The sequence below is a fragment of the Lampris incognitus genome, chromosome 9 (genome assembly GCF_029633865.1).
Source record: "Lampris incognitus isolate fLamInc1 chromosome 9, fLamInc1.hap2, whole genome shotgun sequence".
NCBI classification, from domain to species: domain Eukaryota; kingdom Metazoa; phylum Chordata; class Actinopteri; order Lampriformes; family Lampridae; genus Lampris; species Lampris incognitus.
The window spans coordinates 61,892,946-61,912,752 of record NC_079219.1 but is presented as its reverse complement, the minus strand read 5'-3'; the positions used below and the strand labels follow the sequence as shown (position 1 = coordinate 61,912,752).

At 44.0% G+C, this 19,807-nt stretch overlaps 1 protein-coding gene across 2 annotated transcripts in view; it reads left to right on the top strand.

The window, feature by feature from the left end:
• pik3r4 (phosphoinositide-3-kinase, regulatory subunit 4) overlaps positions 1-19,807 on the top strand; it is a 77,240-nt gene that overhangs the window by 27,936 nt on the left and 29,497 nt on the right. For both annotated transcript variants that reach the window (XM_056286033.1, XM_056286032.1), the window contains 3 exons: positions 4,761-4,962; positions 8,318-8,409; positions 15,680-15,902. In XM_056286033.1, the coding sequence (XP_056142008.1) occupies positions 4,761-4,962; positions 8,318-8,409; positions 15,680-15,902 (517 nt within the window). The remainder of the gene's footprint in view (positions 1-4,760; positions 4,963-8,317; positions 8,410-15,679; positions 15,903-19,807) is intronic.

The window sequence follows — 19,807 nt, the reverse complement described above, 5'->3', positions numbered from 1 at the left end:
ATGGAAAAATAATTCCTCTTTCTGTGACCACGTTTCTTTGTCTGCAATTCCCTTTTACTAGAACATCCCTCCCCTTGTCTTGTCATCACTCCCCACCAGTAACTTCTAGGTTTTATGAAATCCCTTTCCCCCGTCTGTCACTCTGTCTTTAATTACCTCATCCGCCCCGCTGTCTTTCACTGCTCAGTTATGATGATATCATTCCCTCTTTATGAGATGCTGCCCCCTCTGCCTGTTTATACATTCGGAACAACTTAGCAAAACAGGTTTCTGAAATTGATGTCTGCAAAATAAATTCTTAAAAGTTTTTGTGCAAATGGAAATTGCCCAAATAACACCTAATTCTAGAAGTTTAATATGATAATTATTAATCTTTTAAGAAAACCCTAAAGTTCCCATTAAGGGAAAGATACATTTCATTACCTCTTTGATCTGCACTTAATTTACATCTATTTAATATCTATTTCTGTATTTCTATTTGATATCCTTTTTTTGGGAAGGGGATTTTCCCCCCTTTTTCTCCCCAATTGTACCTGGCCAACTACCCCACTCTTCCGAGCCGTCCCGGTCGCTGCTCCACCCCCTCTGCTGTTCCGGGGAGGGCTGCAGACCACCACATGCCTCCTCCCATACATGTGGAGTCACCAGCCACTTTTCACCTGACAGTGAGGAGTTTCACCAGGGGGACGTAGCACGTGGGAAGATCATGCTATTCCCCCCAGTTCCCCCTCCCCCTCCAACAGGCGCCCCGACTGACCAGAGGAGGCACTAGTGCAGCGACCAGGACACATACCCACATCCAGCTTAAGACCAGTTGTGTCTGTAGGGATGCCAACTAAGCCGGTGGTAACACAGGGATTCGAACCGGAGGTCCCCGTGTTGGTAGGCAATGGAAGAGACAGCTACGCTACCCGGATGCCCCTTTGGTTGATATCTATTTCTTAATCTGTATCTATTAAATGCTATGTTCTAGAAATTTGCCAAACAAATTGTTTTTCTCTTCCTGACTAATACTATAACTTTTTAGCTTGGTCATCCTGCACTTGCAGACATATACAAACAAAAATGTCCAATGTATGGAAGGGAGATTGAGAGAAGACAAGTGATTGTCCATCACCAAATTGAAACTAGCCAAAAGCATATTGATGTCCACATTCTTGTGCCTGGCTGTTGTGGCTGTCAGTCAAATCGAACTCCCTCCCCTCACAAAATTCCACCCGGCTATTTCATTTATTCTTATATATGTCAAATTGTGGAAGTTTGAGGTGCCTCAAACGCCCTTTTATGTGACCTTTAAACATTTAGGTTAAAGTTACAGTAGAACATGCTAACGTCCAAACACTATCATTAGAGCTCTATGGATTGTAGCAGTCATGGAAAATTCATAAAATATGATCAATATATAAGTGGGGACTACTGATTATGCACATATTTGAAGGAGATAAACAGAAAAATGGGAAGTTACCAGGTTTTTGTCCTACAAGGTATCGCATCTCTGCACCCATTGAAATCAATTCAGGAGATTCATTAAAGGCATGGCACAACAAACTTACTGTTGACAATGTCATTTAAGTTAGAGTGTTTATGTCAGTGCCTCCATCTCTTAAAAACAGTGACCAGATGGTCATTGTTCCTGCCCTTGCTAGGACAAGCTGCCATTATCTAAACTGTATCTGACTCACATCTGTCTCAACAGTCTTAACAGCATTCCAGAGAGGGTCCACTGAATAACTGCCTTTGTTCTCAAAAGTTCTCAAATTAATCAGTCTCTTCTTGAAAAGATACCTCATCTTCATTCCGACAGTGTTACATTGTACCAAAAATAATTAGCTTGTACTATACTCAAGCTTAAAGCTCCCTCAAATGATCTACAGTTGTGAACCTAACCTGACCAAATGGTAGCCTGACAGGAAATAACTAAATAAATAATGTTACCATTACTGAAGATGGGGCCTATCTGTTGTCACGCTTACAGGCAGGGGACTCAATTGCACACCGGAATCAGGGGATGACTCAAAACGTTAAAATTTAATGACATGCAAACGTAAAAAATAAAAAACAGCAGGCAAAAAAAAAAAAAAACATGGTCCAGATTATAGGCAGGATTGATAGCAAAGAGTCGATCAGAAAAGCAGACAAGTCCAAAAACGACGTCAAAACACAGGCAGAGAACATTACCAAATAAACTAACAGTACAAGCAGAACAGACTACAAATACCTATTGTGTTTACTTCTTTGATACACCATGTGGTGCAACCTGGACACATTGTCTTTAATGAACCCGGGATCATCAGGTGTTTTGGGTCTTAACATCAGACACCCTCGCTCGAGCGACCCAGCCGGGGGTAGTCAAGCCCCGACTCATGTCCAGGTAGCGTATTAAGCCACGTGTCACCCCTCTTCACCCAGAGCCTACAGGAAGCCTTTTCAGCGGCTTCCAAGATGTTCCTAATGGCTCTTCTTCTTTGCAGCCCACAAATCCCCAAGACTTCCAGGACCCGGTGTAGACTGGCCTGCAAAGCCCCTGCAGCCCACTTCAACCGGCTCACAGTGGGTCTTCCACCCATTCCTCTGACACTCAGCTACCAGATCTGCATACATGGCTCTCTTCCTTTCTTGCACCTCTTACATCTGATCTTCCCAGGGGACAGCTAGCTCTATCAAAACCACTTGCTTGGGTGACATGGACATCAGGACCATGTCTGGCCTGAGTGTGGTAGCTGCGATGATATCTGGGAACCTCGGTTGTCTCATAGGTGAACCAGGAACTGCCAGTCCCTTGACGTTGCGAGCAGCCCACCCTGGGCCTTTGGCTGGGGATTCTTCTCTGTTCGAACAAAGGTGATGGTGGGTTTTGTTGGGTGTTGCTGCTTGCTGTAGCTGATCCCAGTGCAGATGGTATCTGCTACTGCCCGCAGAACTTGGTCATGGCGCCAAAAATACCGCCCCTCTCCCAAGGCCTTTGGGCAACAGCTCAGGATGTGCTCCAAGGATCCCCTTTTCTTGTAGAGTTGGCAAGCAGGTGAGTCCACCAAGCCCCAGCTGAACAGGGAGGAAGGTCTCGGAAAGACATCTCGATGTGATTCCGCCTTCTGGAGTTCTACACAGGTGATCTTTTGGCCAGTTTTATGCTTCCACTTAGTCAAGGCCCCATTCTTACACATTCCCACCATTCTGCTCTACCAAGCTTCCTCCACCTCTGCATGTACCTCCTCCTGGATCAGCTTTCACCTCTCCTTTCCTCGGGCTGTACCATAGCAAGGTCTTGAGTTGCTTCTGAGCCCGGCCTGACCAGTTGCCACAGTGCCCATCAGGATGTTGTACAGCAACCTTGCCTCAGCCCACTCAACTGACTCCTGCATGTGCCACTTCCTTCCTGTTTTGACCTCGATACCCGTAGAGGAGACCTTGGTGTCAGCGGAATTTCAGTAGAGCAGGACTTCTTTGGCTCAGGTGACTGTGAACTCCTCTGCAGACTGCTAAGAGGAAGCTGTAGCTTGGTGTTATGCCTATAAAGGGCATAACACCAAGGGCATACAAACTTATCATTGAAGGGAAACTTGCAGAGGGCTGACAATTTCAACATTCGTTACTGGAAGAGATGTGGGAGAGACATTGGTGTAGAGATAGAAAGTGGATGCTTTCAGTTTTTACTGGCACACATTGTACAGAGAAATCCAGGACCTTAAAAACTAGATGCCACATTCAGGCTCCTGTTATTCATTTTCTCTTGATGAGAATGTTACTCCTAAAACAGACCTGAGGCAGGTCCCCTTTATTTTTTGGGGGGATTGGGGACATTTGATTGTCGATGCTTACCATAAACCAATATATACTGATTAGTAAGGTTTGACTCTCATCATCCACTGGAGCACAAACTAGGATTCATCAGGACGCTGTACCACTGAACTGACAATGTCCCCACTGACACAGTGGCCAGGGAGGGGGAGAAATCCCACATTAAACAGACCCTGGTTAAGTGTGGTTATCCTAACTGGGTGTTTGTCAAAGCCAGGAAGATGCACAAACGGTGCACCAGCTAATCGAAGAGAGGGGAAGGACAGCAGCTGTCTAAGCTTAAACCAGTGGTGATTCCGTATGTGGTGGGAGTGTTGGAACAGTTGAGACACTTATTTTCCAACCACTGCGTCTCAATTGCTTTCAAATCCAAAAACACACTGCACCAGAATTTGGACTACCCCAATGATCGGGTCCCCTGGCACAACAGCGATAATATAGTGTATGTTGTTAAGTGCCAGGAGGATTGCCATCAGTTGTACATCAGGTAAACCAAAGGGACTCTGATGAAGAGGATAACACAACACAGAAGCGCTAATGTGTCAGGCCAGGACTCTGTGGTTTGCACCCATCTACAGGCCAGTGGCCACACTTTCAAAGATTTGGATGTGTACATCCTTGCACATGGCCATTTTAACTCTAATTAATGGTCACAGCAATTTTCATATGAAACAGATCGCTGGTTTCGCTTGTGATGCAACTGTGCTGTTTATAAGGGTGGGGATACTTGCAGTCAGCTGAGACTGATTAAGTCACATCGATGAGTGATGAAACCTTTTCCCCACTAAACGTTGTATCCAGATGAACTGATTCAACATTCTCAGATTTCCTTGCCTAGATTATTGAGAATGCATCAAGACAAATCCTTTTTGTGTTTATTATTTTTCTCTTTTTTTTTCCGTTAAGGAGGGACACCTGTAGCTCATGCAAACATAGTGTTCAGTCTTGTTACTTTTCAACAGGGGATGACTGAAGCAGAGGAAGACAAGTTGCTGGCACTCAAAGATTTCATGCTGAAGTCCAACAAGGCCAAGGCCAACATGGGGGAGCAGAGTAACCTTGGGGAGGCAGCCCAAACCGGAGTCATTGACCTGGCAACACTTGGAATTACTGGGCGCCAGGTTGATCTGGTCAAGCCCAAGGCTGAGACAGATGACAAGAGAGGTAAAAATAATTCTGTATAATTATATGATAATAACATGATCCATAAAAGATATTTTATAAAATGGGAGTTCACAATTTTATATAGATTTTTTTTTTATGGAGCATAGCCTGTACTTTGGGTCCTGTATGGTATCTTGTTTTATTATCTGTGGGTCGTTACTTTTAACATGATAAGGTAAGTTGTATTCATCTCCGTAGGGAAGTGTTAACAAGATAGGATGAGTTGTATTCATATCTGTAGGGAAGTGTTAACAAGATAAGATGAGTTGTATTCATCTCTGTAGGGAAGTGTTAACAAGATAGGATGAGTTGTATTCATCTCTGTAGGGAAGTGTTAACAAGATAAGATGAGTTGTATTCATCTCTGTAGGGAAGTGTTAACAAGATAAGATGAGTTGTATTCATCTCCGTAGGGAAGTGTTAACAAGATAGGATGAGTTGTATTCATATCTGTAGGGAAGTGTTAACAAGATAAGATGAGTTGTATTCATATCTGTAGGGAAGTGTTAACAAGATAAGATGAGTTGTATTCATCTCTGTAGGGAAGTGTTAACAAGATAAGTTGAGTTGTGTTCATCTCTGTAGGGAAGTGTTAACAAGATAAGATGAGTTGTATTCATCTCTGTAGGGAAGTGTTAACAAGATAAGATGAGTTGTATTCATCTCTGTAGGGAAGTGTTAACAAGATAAGATGAGTTGTATTCATCTCTGTAGGGAAGTGTTAACAAGATAAGTTGAGTTGTATTCATATCTGTAGGGAAGTGTTAACAAGATAAAATGAGTTGTGTTCATCTGTGTAGGAGAACTGTTAGGGGCAGCAGCATGTGGACTTGAAGCAGTGTAACGTTGCAGACTTGGGGAAAGAAAAACAACATAAAAACACTAAACTGTTGTACAGTGTATACAACAGAGTGTGGGCAGGGTTATCCTTAAAAACTGATATTCTTTCTAAGTTATGATCTGACACAATAGTCTAGTATATAGATATAGAATATCCTACTTTATTTTGGTTAACAATGGAGAATAACAATCATTGTAGAAACTCAAATGAGCATGGAAATAATGGTAGTTTAGAAAATACAAAACAGGTTGAAATGTTGATGTGCCTGTGATGTTGTGTGACATTTTCCTTAAAGCGCTCTGTAAGAAACTTTTTTTCAAGCAAAAAGGAAAATGTAGAAAAATGAATGAAAGGACTCAGTGTACTGGGAGGGGCTAGGGTTGCTCGGTAGAGTTTCCTGCTCCTCCACAGTTTCCCTGTTAGCTGAGCATTAACATTGTTTTGTGGGAGGTGTTGGGCTTCTACAGTACGGTCGCTGCTTCATGTGGCTTTTTTTTTGACAGAAAAATGCTTCAATTTTAATAAGAAAAATTTCAGGTTATGCTGTTTTCCACATCTGTAGGCAGGAAGTCGTGGTGTGGGGCTTCCAGTGACTCAGAACTTGAAAACACAGCTGAAAGCTTTACCTCTTGTTATGTCTCTATATATAATGTTTGACAGAGTCCATCGCCACTACATGTGGCATCCCGGCCATGTTGTGAAGCTTCAAGTGATTTGCATGTGTGCTGTTAGAATGATAAGTTAATTCCCATCATCTGCCCTGGATTTAGCTTCCAACACCTGACTGTCCCAAAATCATGGTGCACATAACAGCCTATCTATACTGCACTACCGCAGCACACAACACAGTGTGTGTCCTATGTGTGTGTGACAGTACTTCTTCATCCGGCATTTTTGTCAGTGTCTGTGTCACCAAGGAGAAGGTGGAACTTGCCCTCATGTAATGCAGTATGTATGAATGTTGTACTTTTTCAGTTTTGTTTTTGGTTCTTTCTTCATTTGATTAACTTTGAACTGAAATGACCCCTTTGTTCAACATCGTGAAACCAAGCTGAGTGCAGTCTGTCTGTCTTGCTGTCGTTCTTGCAGTTTCTTTTTATGTCTGTCTCTTTGCTTAACTTTATTTAATCTGTCCTGATTGTCTGTCCAGCTAATATTTGGTCCTTCTTTCAATCTTTCTTTCTGTCATTTATCCTCTTTACTTTTCCTTCTTTACCTCCTCCTGCTGTATTTTTCTTGGTCTACATATTCTTCCTTGGTCTTCCTCTCCTCTACCTAGGTGTCTTGCCTTTCACTCCATGCAGAAGCAGCAGTGTATGTGCCTTTGTCCTCACAGTGTGTGTTTGTGTGTTGCAGCCAGCACATTGCAGTCTCATGGCCATGTCCTCTTGGATTGTTGGATCGCTGGTGACTGATGTTAAGCTGTGCTTGCTCCTGGCGTTAAGCTGTGCTTGTTCCATGTAGCTCCAGCTCACTCTGTGTGCCTTGTGAAGCAACAGTGCAGCTGTGGTCCCCAACACATCTGGATAGATGTAGATAAGAGATCAGTGAATTTGATATGAGCTAGATACAGCCTAAAGGGCTGAAAAATGTCTACTCCATTCTATGTTGTTGGCTCTGTTGGAATTCTATGCATGCGTCCACTTCTAGTCACTTGTTGTGCGACAAGTCTTTTGAGACTCAAGTGAGGCATTTATGGACTGAACAGACACAGTATGAATAGTTATGCAGCTGTAGGCTTTGCTGAAGAGTATCCACCACTCCTCTTACTGTCACCGTCCACACTGAAATCTATGTAAAGGATAGATTGTGGATCCTCCAGTTCTGTTTAGCTTCATGATGCGGTTTGTAGTGAATTTGTGTCTGTGTTTTGTAGACCAACAGATGTAACTGCAAAAGGAAAAAGCTTTGAGCTATCTGTACTCCTTTTTAACTCCCCACATCAGTCAGGTTCCCTCCCTCCTCTTAGAATATCTAAAATAACAATTTCAGTTACACCCCCATGCAAACAAATGTTAGCTAACCAGTCTCCTATTCTATTGAATCACACAACTCCGTCTATGTTCAGACAAGCACAACAGTCGGTCAGTATGGTCACATCATTGTTTCCAAAATAATTACCCTTACTCCAAGAATTTTACGGAAACAGACACCGGTTGTAAAACAGTTATTCCACTTTGTTCAAGACATTGTCACCTGAGTTGAGCTGCTTTTTCAAACAATTTGCATTGCACTGGAAAAGTAGATAAATAAAGTGCAATTTGTCCTTCATTAGATTAGCTTTGATTGTAAAACACTTACTTTTTCAAGAGTAAGACACAAGATTGACTGGTTAACACATTTTTGCAGCGTAATTACAAACAGTCCTGAAAATAGTTGCATCTGTTTGGCATCTTGTGGCACCGTATGCCATCTGGTGGTAGCACCCCATAAAGTTGCTGCTTTAAGTGTTTGGTGGGAGCAGCCAGGCATCATGATTGTTTTTTGTACCTCTTTTTTTTTCTCTTTCCACAGCGAGGAAACACACCAAGCAGGACTCCACCATGAATGAGGAATGGAAGAGTATGTTTGGATCCCAGGAGCCAGCCTCTACACAGCCGTCCTCGGTAACCCAACCTGGAAACATGATGCAGTTTTTGTCTTTTTTTTTTTTTTATTGAGATTTAATTTGTTTCTGTCCAGTCTGAATACCTGGAGATGAAGTATTTTATTTCTAAATCTGTTACGGCTAGACTGTCTTGTCCACTCAGCACTTTTTGCAAGCCTATCCATCCTGGAAGAGGTATCTCTCCTCTGACGCTCTGTGGTTTCTCCCTTTTATCCCTAAAAATATATTTTTCTAACTCTGAACTCCATTTTGGCATCAAGCACTGTGGTGAATATGGAGGGTGCAGAGACGTTTTTAAATACAAACCATCTTCCAGTGAGGGTTCCAGGGATGTATGGGTATGGGATTGTACGGACACAGTATCATAGACATCGTAGGTCTTCAGTGGGTGCAGAATGGCACTGGTAGTGTAACATTGCTAAACAGAAGGTGGAAACCCAAACCCTGGTAGTATTAGCACCATGTGCTGCCTATTGAACTATACAGGAAATAAAAAAAACCCAACCCCAGTGGTGTTAGTGCCTTGCTCTTGACACGTTTCAAGGTGGGACTCAGGCACAGACACAAACAAGGCTGAGACATGTTGTAGTTTGAAAACTGAAAAGGTCTTTACTTGGCAACATTGATGAGAATAAGGCAGAACAGACAAAACCAGCATGGCAACTGTTGCATGGACCAAAACTTAACACTAAGCAAGGTAAATAGCTGTGAGCAGGGCTGGACATGACAAGAGAAACTTGAGCTAGTCATATGAGAAACTTGAGTTGGGTGACAGCAGCTTTACTGCAGGGGAATCACAACGGCAACTTCGCTGGGGGGCTGGGGCAGAAGAGAAATAAACTTCGGCCGTGGGAAGACAAAGAGGCAGGCCTCAGCTGGGGGGGAATCAGGAATGGCATGAATGGCCTTTTTGTGAATCTGAAAAAGCCTTTGCTTGGCAATATCGATGACAATACAAAAATAAGGCAGAACAGACAAAAGCAGCATGGCAACTTTTGCATGGATCAAAACTTAAGACTAGGCAAGTTAAATAGCTGTGAGCAGGGCTAGACATGACAAGAGAAACATGGCCTAGGTATGACAAGAGCGACTTGACATTCTGGCAAGGAGTTAATGAAAGCAGGCTTAAATATGGTGCAGTGATTAAACTTGGTGGAGGACAGGTGAGTGATAATGAGAGGTCCAGGACAAGGATTAGCCAGTGGAGGGAGGCACAGAAGCCATGAATGTGACATACTCTATTCAGGCCTCTACTGCAAATTGGTGCAGGTCGATTGGCTGCTGTGGGTGTGGTCTCTGCAGAAGTTCACCACACCATGACTTTGTCATGTGTGTCAAGGTGTGTCAGTCACACTTCATCATTGGTTCTAATAAATCAAGCTCTTTGTGAAATATCCACTCATTAACTTACTATGAGTATGCTGGGCCGGCCAGGGGTGGCTGGCATCATGGTGAGATGTTACCTAAAAAAACTTGGCTGTAGTAAATGAGAAAGCTGGTCTCTATTGACTGCCACAGTGCACCTGCGTATAAACCACAGTACAGTCCCTCAGAATGCTAGAGTGGCACCTGGGGTTTAAACAATAGTTTCAATTGTATGTGTTGTTGGTGACAGTTACACACACACAGTGCAGTCAGTGCAATGGCATACTTTCTTGAATTCACTCTCAAAAAGGAAGTTGAAAAAAATATATATGAAAAAGGTGAAGTTAAGATAATATAAATATAAAGGTAAAGGCAAAATATGAAGGATGAAACCTGTTACAGTTAGTAATCTTTCATCATTGTATACCGTCTCATCTCAACTCATCACCTGCTTTTCTGGGGTCGGGTCGCGCTGGCAGCAAGCTAAGTAGGGCACTCCAGATGTCCCTCTCCCCAGCAACTCCCTCCAGCTCCTCCTGGGGGATCCCAAGACATTCCCAGGCCAGATTGGACATGTATCCCTCCAGCAACTTCTGGGTCTACCCCGGGGTCTCCTCCCAGTTGGACGTACCCGGAAAACCTCCAAAGGAAGGCATCCAGGAGGCATCCTAATCAGATGCCTGAACCATTTCAACTGGCTCCTTTCGACACGAAGGAGCAGCGGCTCTACTCCGAACTCCCTCCGGATGTCCGAGCTCCTCACCCTATCTCTAAGGCTGAGCCCAGACACCCTACAGAGGAAACTAATTTCAACCGCTTGTATCCGTGATTTCACCCTTTCAGTCACTACCCAAAGCTCATGACCATAGGTGAGGGTTGGAACAAAGATTGACTGGTAAATTGAGAGCTCTGCCTTCCGGCTCAGCTCCCTCTTCACCACAACGGTCTGGTACAACGTCTGCTGATGCTGCACAAATCCAGCTGTCAGTCTCCTGCTCCATCCTACCCTTACTCATGATCAAGACACCGAGATACTTGGAACTCCTTCACTTGAGGCAAAAACTCAATCCACCATATTCTGGTAGAGAACCATGGCCTCAGACATGGAGGTGCTGACTCTCATCCCAGCCATTTCACACTCAGCTGCAAATGGCCCCAGTGTGTGCTGGAGGTCACGTTCTGATGAAGCCAACAAAACCACATCATCTGCGAAGAGCCAACATGCAATTTTGGGGTTCCCAAAACGGACACATTCCTCACCTTGGCTGTGCCTTGAGAGCCTGTCCATGAATATCACAAACAGAATCGGAGACAAGGGTCAACCTTGCCGAAGTCTGACACCCACCAAAAAACGTGTTTGACTTTGTGCCGAGAATGCGGACACAGCTCTCACTTTGGTTACACATGGACTGGATGGCTTGTAGCAACTGCCCCAGTACCCCATACTCCCACATTACCCCCCACAGAGTGCCCAGGGGTACATGGTCGTAAGCCTTTTCCAAGTCCACAAAACACATGTAGACTGGCTGGTCAAACGCTCATGCCTCCCTCAGCACTTCTGCAAGGGTAAAGAGTTAGTCCGTTGTTCCACGGGAAGGACGGAATCTGCATTGATCCTCTTGGATCCAATGTCCGACAATCGGCCGGAGCCTCCTTTCCAGCACCCTAGCGTAGACTTTCCCAGGGAGACTGATTAGTGTGATGCACCGATAATTGTAGCACACCCTTTGGTCCCCTTTTTAAAATATGGGAACCACCACCCCAGTCTGCCACTCCACAGGTACTGTCCCCCCGACCTCCACGTGACACGAAGAGGTGTGTCAGCCAAGACAGCCCAACAATGTCCACAGCCTTGAGAATCTCAGGGTGAATCTCATCCACACCTGACACCTTGCCACTAAGGAGCTTCTTAACTACCTCAGAGACCTCTTCCAGGGATATGGGTGGAGCTACCCTCAAGTCTTCAGACTACCTCCTCCACTGAGAACATGTTAGCCAGGTTCAGGAGCTCCTCAAAGTGCTCTTTCCACCGCCCGACAACATCCCCAGTCCGGGTCAGCAGTTTCAATCCCTGGCTGAACACATCCTGAGTCAAGCCCTGCTTCCCCTTTCTGAGTGGCCAGATGGTTTGCCAGAACTTCCTTGTGTCCAACCGGAAGTCCTCTTCTATAGCCTCGCCAAACTCCTCCCATGCCCGAGTTTTTGCTTCCACAACCGCCGAAGCCGCAGCCCTTCTGGCCTCCTGGTACCTGTCTGGTGCTTCAGGAGACCCCTGGGCCAACCAAGTCCAAAAGGCCTCTTTCTTCAGCCTGACAGCTTCCCTCACTGCCAGTGTCCACCAATGGGTTCTTAGGTTGCCACGTTGACAGGCACTGATGATCTTATGACCTCAGCTCCTACCTGCCGCATCTGCAATAGAGGCTTTGAACATGGCCCATTCAGACTTCATGTCCCCAGAGTTGGGAGTTGAAGACTTCATGGACGGGCCTGTGCCAGATGTTCTCAGTTTACCCTCACTACACATTTGGGCTTGCCAGGTCTGTCCGGCTGCGTTCCCCACCATCTGATCCAACTCACCACTGGGTGGTGATCAGTTGACAGCTCTGCTCCTCTCTTCACCCGAGTGTGCAAAACATACGGCCACAGATCTGATGATACGATCACAAAGTCTATCATTGATCTTCAGCCAAAAGTGTTCTGGTACCAAGTACACTTATGAACTCCCTTATGTTGGAACACTGTGTTTGTTATGGCCAATCCATGACTCGCACAGAAGTCCAATAACAAGGCACCGCTTGGGTTCTGATCAGGGAGGCCGTTCCTCCCAATCATGCCCCTCCAGGTTTTTCCATCGTTGCCCACGCGAGTGTTGAAGTCCCCCAGCAGAACTATAGAGTCCCCAGGCAGAACCCAATCCAGGACACCACCCAGAGACTCCAAGAAGGCTGGATACTCCAAGCTGCTATTCGGTGCATAAGCACACACAACAGTCAGAGCCTTCCCCCCGGCGACTCGTAGTTGTATAGAGGTGACCCTCTCATTCCCCAGGGAGAACTCCAACACGGCAGCGCTTAACCAGGGACTTGTGAGTATCCCCACATCTGCCCGGCATCTGTCACCTTGGCCACCTCTGGAAAAGTAAGAGTCCAGCCCTTCTCTAGGAATTTGTTACCAGAGCCCATGCTGTGTGGAGGTGAGCCCAACTATACTTAGCACAAAAAGTAAGGAAATTTGTGTTTGGTAGATTATATCTTTGTTGTAACAATACTTCTTGGCAATAAATCTTATACCGGTGGAAAGCCTGTTTATTTCCCTTTTAAATGGCACCACATTTGTAAGGAACATGCATTTGTGGGATGAGCAGCAGAGCTGAGTATGTGGGTTGCGCCCGTGAAAAATTTGCCAAATCTTCTCTGCCACTGCCAAACAGCTTATTTTGCTGTTGCTATTTACTCTTGTTTAGAGCTTCTGGTACCCCAGGTGCTGACAATCCAGGTGCCTGATATAAGATTTATTGCCAAGAAACATTGTTACGACAAAGAAATAATCTAAACACAAATTTCCTTACTTTTTGTGCTAAGTTTATATCTAGTTGATACCACTCCACCTCCCGCACCAGTTCAGGCTCCTTCCCTGCCAGAGAGAGGACATTCCACATCCCAAGGACCAGTCTGTGATGCTGGAAGTCGGCACACCCTGGTCCCCGCCTTTGCCTGCCGCCTGGCCTGCATTGCACCCTACCCCAATGTTCATCCTCACGGGTGGTGAGTCCACAGGGTGGTGGCTCCATGTTGTTTTTTTATTTTATTTCATTTTATGTTTATTGCTGTTGTACAGGATCCATGGATTTTTCAGCCTGGCTTGCTGCTGTTGGAGGGTTAGGGTTAGAGAAGGGCAGTTGGTCCTGGAGTGGTGAGCCAAACCCATGAGCTGGCTCAAAAGAAAGGGAGAGGTGCTTGAAGACACATACAGCATAAATTGAATTATTATTGAATGTATACCTTTATTAGATTTGAGGAAAAAAAAAACGAAAAAAAACAAAAGAAGATAAATAGAACAGAAAATAAATATTTTATTTTTATTCATCTTTCAAACATGACTGCTGAGTTTGTGTCTTATTTCACTATTGCTGCCGGTACCCATTTTCTCCTGAATGACCTAGAACTTCTGAGACTCTGGTCTACATTGAAACTGATTATTCTTCTCTTATTTGTCATATAGAGAGGATCGATAAGAACTGGTTGTTACCCATATATCTGTGCTCAGTACCATAGCTGGGGGTGCTGGCTATTACATAAAATTGTGGGTCCCCATGGGCCAAGACCCAGCCACCAGATACTCGCCGGTGAGCTCCCTTCCCAGTTCTGGCTCCGGGAGGGGGCCCCGGTTTCCCTTTTCCAGGCGAGGTGCTGTGGTTCTGCTGTTGTAAATTCATTGGGTTTCTTGGGAATCGCTCTTAGTTTGGCCCCTCCCCTGGGACCAATTTGCCTTGAGAGACCCTACCAGGAGCTATTGCCCCCGACAACACAGCTCCCAGTATCACCGGGACACCCAAACCCCTCCACCACGTTAAGGTGGTGATTCTTGGTGGGGCTCATTGCATACCAGTAGACAGAATGTTTGCAATCATGCACTCATATCTAGGCATTGATATCAGTGCAATGACAGTTAAGCATCGGGTATGTAATATAAACACAATGCAATAACAATACAGATATGTGGTAAGATGTATGTAAAATGTAGGTACAGCAGCTACAAAATTTTTCTTTCCAAAATGGAAATGCAAAAATGGGGGAAAAATGTGGTAAATTCAGTAATGTGGGGTTTGGATGGGGGTTAAATGTTTGGAACAACAAACAAAGTAAAGAATGCAATGAGAAAGACAGACAGAGATAGTTACAAAGAGAAAGACTGACAGGAAAGAAAGTCCCCACTCCTCTTCCTGTAATAGAAAACAACCAGTCAGGTTAAGCACAGGGACATGGAGGGGGCAAGATCTCCCATCTCAAACCTAACCAGTTTTAGAAAAAGAGGTAAACTATGTATATATTTCCTACAAGAGCATGGTGGAATTCTCATTAAGGTGTTATTACGTTCTGTCAAGCCCTTAGACCAGGGGTGGGCAATCTTATCCAGAAAGGGCCGGTGTGGGTGAAGGTTTTTGTTCCAACCAAACAGTTACACACCTGTGTCTCCTAATCAAGTTCCTCAGCAAAGACTCTACTGGTTGAGTAGTGGGATCAGATATGTAACTGCCTGGTTGGAACAAAAACCTTCACTCACACTGGCCCTTTCTGGGTAAGATTGCCCACCCCTTCCTTAGACTGTATAAAAAAGATGGATGTAGCACCTGTGACATCACCCATTGATTTCTGAAGGGGCCTTTTAAGGCTTAAAGTTTGGCTTTATGATTGCTGCCACCTTGTCAGTTGTTGGAGCCAGAAAATCCACATTTGGGCAATGGGCTGGACTACACATGGAGCTGGTGTGGGTCCTCGGTGTCAGACAGTTTGACAGACCAGTCAATCAAGGTAGAGATTCCCTAAACATGCAATTTTTTTAAATGCTTAATGTCTTCTGAGCAGAACAATGTTTTTCAAAATAACCATCCTCACACTGTCTGCAAGACCTGAAATTAGCGAGTGAGACCACAACTTCCTAATAAAGAAGTTTGACTTTGTGTTTGTAGGGAGAAATTGGGAATTGTCTCATTGACTTGGACCAGTTTCTTGGAGCTAAACACCTATTAGCCCGGGCAGAACTGCAACTTAAGATACTTCCGCTTTGGAATCAACTTCCAGCCCTGGTTGTTGCCAGTTGATTAAGCCTCCATCTTGTTAAGGTCATATTCATCCCTCATTAGGCTGTCAGTTCTCTTACTAGTGGTAGTGTCTCCCCCAAAGGTCCCAGAGGGTCCAGTGAGTCACAGCAGGAAGACCACAGTACCTGCTGCTGTCCCTGTGGTGCAATCCGTGGCTGGGGGTCCTACCTACCAGCGCCGTCTCAACACATGCAAGGCAGAGCTGCAGCAGCTAGTGCAGCAAAAGAGGGAGCAGAGCAGTGCCGAACGCATGGCCAAGCAGATGATGGAGAGCGCCGAATGGGAAAGCCGGCCTCCACCACCTGGTAACACGCTGGAGACTATTTTAGCAAATTAGACTTGTTAAAGATAAGCAAATCCATTTTGTCTTGTGTAATTTTAAAGGTTAGATTAGCACCTAGCTAGAATCATTGCAGTGCTGGACAGAAATGTTGTCTTACTTATTTAAGAGACACCAATGCATAGCTGTTTTGTTTTGTTTTGTTTTTTAAATACTAATGACCAAAATATGTGCGATGTAGGAGAATCGTTTAACTTTCAGAATGCATCCAGTGAAAATTTTGATGCATTTTTTTTTTACCAACATAAGCAAATTAGACCTTCAGCCAAAAGATTATATATTGCTTTAAAATGACTCCACGTGCTTGTCTTCAAGTTGAGTCCCTGTGAAATCTGATGAGATGATTTGTGGCGCACAGACAGGATGCATAGCCAGAATTAAGAGATGCATTACCGCATTGCTGTATGTCTTGCAAACACCTGTTTTTCCAAAATACCACTATCTCGCTCACTCTTCTCACCAAACTAAATGCACAAGCGACCAGAGGGCGAATGTAGACTTTTGCGACAAGAGGCAGTGTTTAATGATGGTAAAAACAAGAATAAGAACAACAAGAAATCTATGAAAGTTTTTGTGAAATGAAGTTTTTTTCCGCAAAACTTTTAGTCAACAAAAACTCAGCAAAAAATCCCAAACTCCTCAAAGCAGTTTTAATTAAACATGATACAGTAATGGCAGTAATTTTGAGTTAATCTATCATTTCGTTCTGTTTAAGTGAAAGGTCCTTAATTTGCCTTTGCATGACAGTGCTGTGACAGGTCCCACTCAAAGCCTTATAAAGTCCAGTTATACAGCCTCTTTTAAGAGCAGAGATGGAGCTCAATAACGAGAATCACAAAAACATTAGGAGTCAAAGGCCCAAGAACACTCTTTATCACTAACATGTATAATGTGTTTTCCAACCAAGTCTTTCAGACCCCTGCAGATGGAGCGGACTCCGTAAAGAGTATTATTCTGAAAACCAATTTCAGTTAACGTTAAGATCCAACTAGAAACCTCTTGCTAGTTTTTTCCATCCTACCACCTCAATAGTAAGACCAGGTCAAAACCTCGTACATGTCTGGACCATGTATGGTCAAACCTAGTACATGTCTGGACCATGTATGGTAAGACCTAGTACATGTCTGGACCATGTATGGTAAGACCTAGTACATGTCTGGACCATGTATGGTAAAACCTAGTACATGTCTGGACCATATATGGTAAACCCTAGTACATATCTGGACCATGTATGGTAAGACCTAGTACATGTCTGGACCATATATGGTAAACCCTAGTACATGTCTGGACCATATATGGTAAACCCTAGTACATGTCTGGACCATGTATGGTAAGACCTAGTATATGTCTGGACCATGTATGGTAAGACCTAGTACATGTCTGGACCATGTATGGTAAGACCTAGTACATGTCTGGACCATATATGGTAAAACCTAGTACATGTCTGGACCACGTATGGTAAGACCTAGTACATGTCTGGACCATGTATGGTAAGACCTAGTACGTGTCTGGACCATCTATGGTAAAACCTAGTACATGTCTGGGCCATGTATGGTAAGACCTAGTACACGTCTGGACCATGTATGGTCAAACCTAGTACATGTCTGGACCATGTATGGTAAGACCTAGTACACGTCTGGACCATGTATGGTCAAACCTAGTACATGTCTGGACCATATATGGTAAAACCTAGTACATGTCTGGACCATGTATGGTAAACCCTAGTACATGTCTGGACCATACATGGTAAGACCTAGTACATGTCTGGATTATGTATGGTAAGACCTAGTACATGTCTGGATCATGTATGGTCAAACCTAGTACATGTCTGAACCATGTATGGTAAGACCTAGTGCATGTCTGGACCATTTATGGTAAAACCTAGTACATGTCTGGACCATGTATGGTAAGACCTAGTACATGTCTGGACCATGTATGGTCAAACCTAGTACATGTCTGGACCATATATGGTAAACCCTAGTACATGTCTGGACCATACATGGTAAGACCTTGTACATGTCTGGACTATGTATGGTCAAACCTAGTACATGTCTGAACCATGTATGGTAAGACCTAGTACATGTCTGGACCATTTATGGTAAAACCTAGTACATGTCTGGACCATGTATGGTAAGACCTAGTACATGTCTGGACCATGTATGGTCAAACCTAGTACATGTCTGGACCATACATGGTAAGACCTAGTACATGTCTGGGCCATGTATGGTAAGACCTAGTACATTTCTGGACCATGTATGGTAAACCCTTGTACATGTCTGGACCATGTATGGTAAGACCTAGTACATGTCTGAACCATGTATGGTAAGACCTAGTACATATCTAAACCATGTATGGTAAAACCTAGTACATGTCTGGACCACGTATGGTAAGACCTAGTACATGTCTGGGCCATGTATGGTAAGACCTAGTACATGTCTGGACCATGTCTGGTCAGTGTTGGAGATTGTGGTCAGTGTGTTGGAAGGGATAGTCAGTGGTGGTGTCTGTAATGTGAATTCCTGGATATTAAATGTTCGTCTGCAGTGTTCTGTAGTGGTCCCAGTAATATTTGTTGTTAAAGTGTACTGAAGTAGCATATCACATGACATGGTGAGGATACGTTCACGTAAAAAATAAAAAAAGGTATGAATTCGGTTGCAAGAACAGTACTCTCCTCTCATATCTTGGGATGTTTGATTTGAAAGAGAACTAATTTAATGGGAAGTATACCTGTTCTAGTTATCTGTTAAGTCCTCCCCCTCCTCGTATCTGCAGATGTTTGTCGTTTTTCTAAGACTCACTCTGTATTGACAGGCAAATTCACAAAGAATGGGTTGCGGCCGCTAATGGCACCATGAATTGCGCATCACTTGTGACCGTTATCTGCCCCGTCTCAAGGTCTGATTCACAGAGGATATTATGCTGATGATATCACAGTCCAAACACGCCCATAAGGTTTTGCAGCTGAGTGCAATTTGCCCTTGTTTTGTGTCTGATTGCAATTTTCCATGTAGCAAAGTGTAAATGTGGCCTTGTGCCAAGAACACAGTAGGCAGGGTCAATGTCATCCTTGATGTCATCAAGTATAGCAAGACTTTTTTGACCTGGCAACCTGAATCTGCGAATGCAACAGTATCACTTCTGATTTAACTGAGACCGATACTGTCCTTCAAAATATCCCCTCATAAGCAAGCCGGGCATGATGATGCCTTCACCTGGCTGCCATGATGATGCCTTCACCTAGCTGCCGTGATCACTGAATGGTCTGGGCGTCAGTTACCACCAACTCTCTGTGGATGCTAATAATTTTCACTCTGACTTCATGTGGCTACTAGGGTTGGATATCGTTCGAAATTTTTCGATACCGATACCAAAACCAATACCTTCAATTCAATACAATACCTAAACGATACTTTTTGGATACTTTATAGTATGAAAACCTTACAGGATTATCAGCAAACTACTTTTCTATACAGCGAGCACCATTGACACATCGTGTTATTTTGGTTCTGTACTCTAGCACTTTGAGATTGAAAGTGAGGTCAACAATGACAATGAGGTCAATGTGCAGACTGACATCTTTAATGTATGTGAGCCTATTTATATACATCATCATAACCGTCCTTACCTGTTTTTTCATTGCTAGCAGTGGCACCAGAAGAAGACCCAGTAGCAGATGTCCCAGAGCTAATGTTAACGTTGACAGCAGCACGGACATTAACGTTGTCAAACACAGAGCAGTTGTCCACTCATAAATTTATCCCATGCGTGATCAGATGTTTCATCATATTCGACGTATTCCCAGACTTGCATTTTACTGTGTCAGGTTTGCTGTCTATTTTTACAAAGTTTAGCCACGCTTTGGAACGC